We start from the raw sequence: 8,624 nt of genomic DNA, 5'->3' as shown, positions 1-8,624 counted from the left end.
AAGTACATCAAATCTTATACTAATTTTTGTCCATGACTTTTAGAGCAGGCACACAACTTTGACTAAACTATCGCAAAGTGTTTTGCGATTGTCTATTGTTTCGCAGCCCATTCTACTGTTTAGTTGCACAAGTAAAAATCGAGTGCTACCTCCATATATGCTTATAGGAACCAAACGGTGCGATAATTTAGTCGGAGGTGCGCGCGCGCTTAGAAGTAACTTTACGCAACTGTCAAAAAAATTCTCGTTAACTCGCAATAGACTCTCAGGCCAGACGGCAACAAAAACTATTTTTCTCTATTCACTCCGGATGGTAATATTTTTCACGCGTATTTACGTTACGTATGTTAGTATGTGCGTTTGTTTTTCTATATAAGTTCGTATATGTAGTTTTTGAACCTAAACCTAACGTAACCTGACGTATGTTTACTAGTTCTACCAAAAGTTCGAACCAATTATGGTGCAAAAAACATTACTTTAGGAGCACAAGTTTACAACAAATTACCGTCTACTATCAATAATGTGAACTCGCTCAATATATTTAAATCAATGTTATCTCAACATGAAAATGATTTATTGATGTAAGAATAGATTATACAAGTTAATCAGATGTAGGGACTTCCTTTTAAATAACCAATAGGTACTTGTGTTAGTCCCGCTCTTCCGTGTAACATATGTTGTCAGGTATTCTCTGCTATATCTATGCTATTATAATAAAGCGTAAAAACACACCACCCTGTGGCGCAAGATGTCAACAATCACAACATAACTATTAGAAAATAATGCTAAATTTATATAATAATGAATGTCGGCGACGAGGAATGTATTAATGGAATAATCTCATGTAAGTGACTGTAATTTTCTTTTAGACATTTAACATCATGTTCCTGCTTATCCTACTCCCGTAGGCGCAATAGGTTTTTGTCCTCTAAATAACTCTATCACACGTCATTTCAGTTATCACTCCCTTTTGATCATGTCACCTTTCACGCAATACATCTTTTTTTTTATAATAAAAGGGGGCAAACGAGCGGCGTGAACACCAAGGTGGTCATCGACGCCTATGGACATCCGCAACACCAGAGGAACTACAGATGCGTTGCCTTTGAGGAAATGATAGGCTTGCTTCTTGAAGGACCCTATCATTGGTTTCCCTATCGTATTGGTTTGGAAATACCGCCGAGGAGAGACCGTTCCACAACGCGGCTGTGCGAGGCAGAAAGTTCCGCGAAAACCGCACGGTTGTGGAATGCCAGCCATCGAGATGGTGAGAATGGTACCTGGCGGTCTGTCGTGTCGTCCGATGACGAAACTAGGCGGCAGGAATCGTTCCAAAGAACTCCTCGGAACACTCCCCGTGGTAAATACGGTAAAAGATGCAGAGGGAACTGACGTCCCTCCGCAAGGCCAGCGGATCTAGCCGATCGATAAGAGCTCGCTCGTTGACGATTCGAGTCGCTCTCCGTTGTATGCGGTCAAATGGAAGTTCTCTTTTTAGGTCTAGACAATAAAAAAGGTCTTTAAATCTTAAACCTTAATGTAAGATATCAATAGAGTCGTCTTGTCGGAGTGACGGGTGTAGTAAATTTCTATTACTATTTTATTTAACCGCTAATAAACATGTTGCAGCTACATTAAAAGGTTGAGAAGAAATGTAAGTCAAAATTGTGTTAATCAATGATTTTAGACTAGACGTTTTTTAATTGCTTGGCAAATCAAATGCATGTTTACCTGTTAAGTGTTAATAATACGGCTTTTATTACTTTACAATGACCTTTAAAATTTATAGATCTCGTCATAGGGAGTTGAATAATAAGTCTCAAAGTAGTTTTTTTTACAATACATTATGTCTAACCAGTAAAAAATAGTATGTCTAATTAGCTAGGAATATCGCTATCGCATATATCATTATCATCATCACCAGCCCACTATACGTCCCCACCGAGGGACTCGGAGCCTGCCCTTATAAGGGGTGACTAGGCCATAGTCAACCATGCTGCACTGCAGGTCGGTTGACTTCACACATATCTTTGAATTTCTTCGCCGATATGTGCAGGTTCCATCACGATGTTTTCCTTCACCGTAAGAACGACGGGTAAAATCGCATATATCACAAAATTAAAATTACACGAATAAATGTTGCGATAATTAAAAAAACATCAAATTTTAACTTTATAGAGATAATTCAAAATTTCTATCAACTTTCCCTAGAGATATGCCATCGCTAATTTTGTTAGAATATTTAATAATTAAAAATAAAATTATGATACAACGCACCTGCTACGGAGACGTCCAAAAATTATATTTTTTTAAATAAAAACGTCCGTTCGTAAGCACGACGTTAACACAAATAATGTACAGGCCTGACTGGAAGACAATCGAAGAATGCTGCCCATAAACAGAACGCTCTTGTTTTGAATTTTGTATAAAATTATTGTGTTTAACTTGCAAGTTAAACACAATAATTTTATACAGTTTTTAGTTTAAGTAGCAGAGACTACGTAGTACAACAACCGCCTCCATACAAATTACTAAGTTGATATCTTCATGTAAACCTAATAGCAAAGTCTTGTTGATAAGTTAAGTTGAGGATGGGCTAGTCACAAAGCATCTTACTTTAAAAATTCAAACTTAAACAGTTTATTTTTATAAGAGAAAGGCAGGATTTAACATTGTAACATTGTTAATGAATAAGGGTTTACTGAACAGCACCTTAGCGCCCTCTTTTAATTCACGTTCTGTTGTACTTTACAGAAAACAGCTGTTGTATGAATGGAACTATTGAAGCGGAACTATTTTATATTTCATCTAATGCGTGTTAAATCGTAGGATATTTCCATTCCTTTTATTAAACCTTCTTTTGTCTTTTTTCAAAACCAAACAACACGGCGAACGGATACCTCATTTGATAATTTAATTTTTACATCAAAACAAGAGAAGAAGGAAATTAGAGAAAAAGGAAGTTATTAGAGGAAGTTTGAGAGAAGCCCCCGTGGTAGAGAAGGTAAGGAGTAAAAGGTTAGCATGGTATGGGCATGTTATGAGGAGGGATGAATCGCATGTTACAAGGAGAACGTTAGTTCTAGTGTGGAGGTACACTGGTAGAGGTAGACCTAGAAAGAGATGGATGGATTGTGTAAAAGGTGACATGATCAAAAAGGGAGTGATGACTGAGATGACGTATGATAGAGTTATTTGGAGAGTAAAACTAAAACTAAAAGGTTATTTGGAGGATGATGACGATGAAAACAAACTTGGTCAGTTAAAACATCACATGAATTAATATAATCAAGATATAACATTTCATTTCAATCGTAAGACAATTTATATTAACATTCGATTTAAACAATAAATCGAAACTTCTCTGCGTGACAATTGTATTAAACATGACAACTTAAACATTTGGAGGATTAATGAGTAAAGATCTTGTAACGAAATATATTTAAATGGGTGCCATAAGAATGTTTTTTCATTAGTAGGAATATTTTATGTAGGCAACACTAAAAATACTGAAAACTGTTGTTACGCACCTCGCTGTTTCAGCATTTTTAAGACCCTCTATTAAAAATAAGCGCCAAATGGTTTGGGGTACGGACTACGGATCTTGCGGTCTAAGGTTCGAATCCCGCCATTCGATTGTCGTGAACCATATCCTAGCACAAGCCTAGCTTAGTTGGAATGGTTAATGGAAATATTAGCAAATTAACAAAAATCTACTGATATCTTTTATATACAAAAAAATTAAGTAACTACTTCGTATTATTCGATGCGTAGTTACTTCTATGAAGGGCCAAATCCCTTACGTACACAAATCTTCGATACACAGCGATTACAGTCTTCACAAAACTTCTAATCTCAAGCTCGGTAAGTTGAAGTTAAGTTAGTAAGTTGGTTGCTGGAAGTTACTTACATTAAGGTTTAATTGGCCAGTAAAGCTTATTTAATTATTTTTTTATTTATTTGTTATTTTGGCTAGTACTGTAGCCAGCCCAATAGCTGGACTTGATTTCAGCTGGTATAATCTGAACGCGAACTAACTACTACTGGACAAATAGGATCATAGTACACAGGTATTTTAGTGTTAGTGGCCGACTTTCTTGACGATTTCGTATTTAGAATCCTCTACCACACGGATTTCGAACTGGTTCTTTTAGGTCACAATTCTATACATTTTGTGAAAGTAAAATAACTTTTATAGTTAATCTCTGATTTAGAATTGATGTATCTATTTAAATTGGAAAGAAATAGAAATAATTTATTGAAAACAACAAAGATTGAACCTTTGATATAACTTAAAACAATGTTTAAAATTAGTGTACAATATCAAATACAACTTGTATTGTTGTATGTTTAAGTTGTATTGTTAACTAGCTTTCGCCCGCGACTCCGTCCGCGTGGTATTAAAAAAAAAACAAAAATAAGTACCCTATGTGTTTTTCCATACTCTGCTCTACATCTATGCCAAATTTCATTCAGATCCGTTCAGCAGTTTAGGCTACAAACTCTAACAAACATCCATCCATCCATCCATCCATCCATCTAAACTTTCGCATTTATAATATTAGTTTGATGTTAGTGTAGCAAAGTTTAAAGTCAGTAAACTCGAGTGGAATTATTTTTTAGATTATACCTTGACTATACAAAGCACAAATTATGTTTAAACAGTTGTATAAACAAATGTCAATATGATATATGACAATTGTTACTATGGTGGAATTTTCGGGTACGGAGTGCTGACATCAATTACTAAAGGCAGAAATACACGCACTAGTGAAACGAGGTACCAGGTGTAGATTTTAACAAAATTTAAAAGGCTCGCCGCTCGTCGAATATTATCGAGTAGTTGAATGAATAAAATAAGTATATTGTTGACAATCCTCAACAATATTTATTGGCGACCTATGTTTTTTCTTGCTTGGCTGCTAAAAAACTATCAAAACGAACCACGAGATGGGTGACAAACAATGAGGCATTATATCCTCATTCCATATCTACCTTCGGCTTTCTGACAAACCTTGAGAATTAAGAGTTATGAAAATCAGTAGACAGAGTTGCGAACACATCTGCAATGTCTATTAGCGGTGATCGCTTCGCCATTTTGGCGGATTCAGGTTACATGCTCCTTTACCACTTTATAATATAAAAATTGTGCTGCAAAGCGCGGCGACTCGTACGAGTGCGGGTAGCCACTTCATGACTCAGTGAACACGTATATATATTTATATTCATGTTTTTATTAATAAACAAAAACTCATGATTCCGCCTTCTTATATAAGCAAACTACCACATAACAGTAAGATTTATAAAATAAAAAATAACATACAGCAAAACTAGAAGTTAGTTGAAAAGGTAAACAACCTTATAAATTGTTTTTATAATTTTAAATGTTACCTAAAATGTTCTTCCTTTAAGAAATAACTCTAAAACGAAAAACTGCTCCAAAAACATACGAGAAAAATAGCCATTTGAGATATTTCAATAAATACAATTTATAATAAATTAGCTATAAACAAAATAATATGCATTCTCATAATGTTATAAATATAAGATATTACAAGGCATTGTTTGTTAATATATAAACAATTGAGTAAACCGTACAGCCCCGCCCGCGGCAGCCACTCAGCAATGTGTAATACTCGCCTTTGAATCATGTCGTTTATCAAATACTTATCATTATTCTGTTTTACACCTAACAACAGATATGGTCCACAAACTATTGATCAGATTAAAGATCTACACGTTGGTTTAGACCCCTCTACCACAGTGCCTAGACGTGTGCACGTAAAATTGTTAAGCTGCGGATCAACAATTTAACAACGCACGACTAAACTAGATAATTCTCATTATTATTATAAACTTGCTTTCTCCCGCGACTCCGGCCTCGTGGAATTAATATAAAACAGTAGCCTATGTGTTCTTCCAGACAATACTCTACATCTATGCCATGTGATGAATGTTGTGCCAGAGGCATAATTTTAGTCCCTTTTTTTTCCACCCTTTTCTTAAAAGGAAGGTATAGGAAGGAAAATTGTATTTGACTTTGAAGATGCACAGGAGAGGGAAATATTCTGTTTATGTGCGTCTACTTCCCGTCAATTAAGGGTAGACAACGCATCTGCAATAGGGATAATCTATGGGCAGGCGCCTTGCTATTTCAGGTAGACACTTGCTTTGCCACCTGATAATATAAAAATAATAAGAAGATACTTGCAAATCGCTTATTAGGTATGGTATCTAAGTACTTTCTTTAAACAATCTACAATGATGTTTAAAAATAAAACAATGTGCTTGTTTTAAAATATTTATTCATTGATAGTAACTGTATATCACAAGTACAGCGACAATAGGACAATACGATATTATAATAATTTCCCTTAGTACCCTCCTATATCGCCTAACATAGTAACTATATTTTACTACATAAATAATTATATATTTATAATTGACACTATGGTTACATTCGCTAAATGCCGTAGGCAAATCACTGGTATGGACATAATGTAAAAGGCTTGTGTATTACAAAAACTAAAAGGTTAGCATAGTATGGGCATGTTATGAGGAATGAATCGCATGTTACAAGGAGAACGTTAGTTATGAATGTGGTACCCCGGTAGAGGTGGACCTAGAAAGGGATGGATTGCGTGAAAGGTGACATGATCAAAGGAATGATTGAGATGACGTATGCTAGAGATATTTGGAGGACAAAAACCTGTTGCGCCCTACGGGAATAGGATAAGGGGGAAGATGATGATGTTGGTATATTCAAAAATACGATGAAACCAACAATAAATCAATTAATACTAATGATATCAATCGCGTAAATGAATCGGCAATATTTTATGTTGGCTTATTCGAGGATAATTTTGGCCTATTCGAGTGTATAACAGATTAAGTACATTTGTCCATTCAAATAGTTTATGCCCATTACTAATAAATAAAAAAATAATTGTGCTATTAAAAGCGAACACCAAAATACTGGCAAATAAGTATGGTATCACAATTTTAACTTAATTAAGATATAACTTAAGTCGGTACCGAAAAATGCGATACATTTGTGATTTAGTAAATTGGGAATAAGACAGAAATTTTTCTTTCAAATACTATATCAGTGCGTGAAATTAAAAATAAATTAATATTCTTATAAAAAGATAAAGCGAGGAATTAAAACAATACGATAGCTTTTATAATATTAAAGATGTAAAAATTATGATATTTACATTTATACATATGAAGCTATAAAAATAAAATTACATCTTGATAACTGCGTACAAATTAATACGAAACGTAATATTTTCTCGCTTTTTTCTTGTTTTGATATTTTTCTATAAGTAATCTCAACATAAAACATTAAGTACAATAATTTTGTTCAAAAATTGACTAAAGTGTGAACACTTATGGTCGAGTTTAGCTTAGCAGTTCTTGTTTCGGTAATTTCAAAAATTAAAAATAATTAGCACCTTCAAATAACCTTGGGCTTCCACAGCCTACAGCCAAACCAAATGCTGTTATTTCTTTCATACTAAAATACAATGTAGACAAATATATCTTTTTTAACTGTTTTCGTTAAAAAAGGTGCATAAAATATATAGGAATATGTATTCGACATTTGTGACAAAGTTTAAGTCTTAAAAGGCAAATTATACTAATTTCAATACAAAGTGAGTTACAGGATGTCCCGAAATAACGTGTACAAATATAGGACATCATGTATATAATTATAAATATATGTTAAGGTCCAGCCTTGTCCAACAATATAATAAAAAAATCGCCTATTCTCTCGAAGGAACCTTGTAAAAGGCACTTTTTGGTGTTTTTAATAGATTTTTTTTTGGTGTAAAAACCACATTTAGGACGTCTTCTTTTTTTCTTGCAGTTTTTTGTAGCTCTGTAATAAAAATGTTTAGTTCTGTATACTTTAGATTTTGCACAATAGAGTAATTTTTAGAATATACGAAGCGATTACCTCCTCCGCCATGCGGTGCAGCAAGGCGGCGGTCTCGGGGCCGGTCTGCTCCACCAGCGACCGGAAGATGCCGCCCTCCTGCTCGCTCGCCTCCGACCTGCCCACAACAGAACTGAACATAACACATCAGGCCCAGTTGGCACCTCACCCACCACACTACTCTAGTCCTCGACGTGCCAACTCAGTCGGGCACAGGTGTAATTGTTGCGTACCTATTGGAGTATGTCCTGACCCTGTCGCGGGAGAGCACGAAGGTCTCGTTGAGGTCGCTGTCCTTTGGACGGTCCTCGAACGGGAAGTTCTCGGGTATCGCCAGCGGCGCCTGCGACATTGACATGTTACTTAGTGCTTGTACGCTCCCCTTATCCAATGTAATGTAACATGTAGAGTACTTACTTGGCTCTTAGTGAGCAGTGTCCTCCTGGGCGGCAGGTCTGGCTTGCCCGCAGCGCTGGTTAGCAGCTCGTACGGGTGCCCGGACTCCACCACGCGCCCCCTGCACACACAAACATGTCAAATATCTAATTTTTGGCTGATTAGCTGGAAAAAATGCATTTGTGTCATAAATGACTACAACACTGTTTAATGTTAACTGCATCAATGTGGGTATAGTACTGACTTGTCCATGACGATGACGCGGTCGTAGTCCATGACGGTGTTG

The 8,624-nt window shown here is 35.7% G+C and overlaps 1 protein-coding gene across 1 annotated transcript; it reads right to left on the bottom strand.

Moving 5' to 3' along the window:
• Positions 1-7,821: 7,821 nt before the first annotated feature.
• LOC106109618 lies at positions 7,822-8,618 on the bottom strand. The gene is made up of 5 exons (XM_013291198.1): positions 8,583-8,618; positions 8,360-8,459; positions 8,176-8,285; positions 7,964-8,060; positions 7,822-7,885 (listed from the first exon to the last, which is right to left on the bottom strand). Exons 1-5 carry the CDS (start codon positions 8,612-8,614, stop codon positions 7,847-7,849), a joined length of 378 nt encoding a protein of 125 aa, XP_013146652.1. The 5' UTR covers positions 8,615-8,618; the 3' UTR covers positions 7,822-7,846.
• Between the last annotated feature and the right edge of the window lie 6 nt (positions 8,619-8,624).

Source organism: Papilio polytes, unplaced genomic scaffold (genome assembly GCF_000836215.1).
Source record: "Papilio polytes unplaced genomic scaffold, Ppol_1.0 DF821122.1, whole genome shotgun sequence".
NCBI lineage: Eukaryota > Metazoa > Arthropoda > Insecta > Lepidoptera > Papilionidae > Papilio > Papilio polytes.
Note: the sequence above shows the minus strand (reverse complement) of the source record. Positions and strands in the feature narration are given on the sequence as shown.

Bases quoted from the DNA above. Each gene is read 5' to 3' on its own strand.
- LOC106109618 (XM_013291198.1), bottom strand. From the start codon at position 8,614: ATGGACTACGACCGCGTCATCGTCATGGACAA. The intron at 8,286-8,359 runs GTAAGTACTCTA...TCAATGTCGCAG, and splicing joins CACTGCTCACTAAGAGCCAA to GCGCCGCTGGCGATACCCGA. The intron at 8,061-8,175 runs GTACGCAACAAT...TGTTGTGGGCAG, and splicing joins GTCAGGACATACTCCAATAG to GTCGGAGGCGAGCGAGCAGG.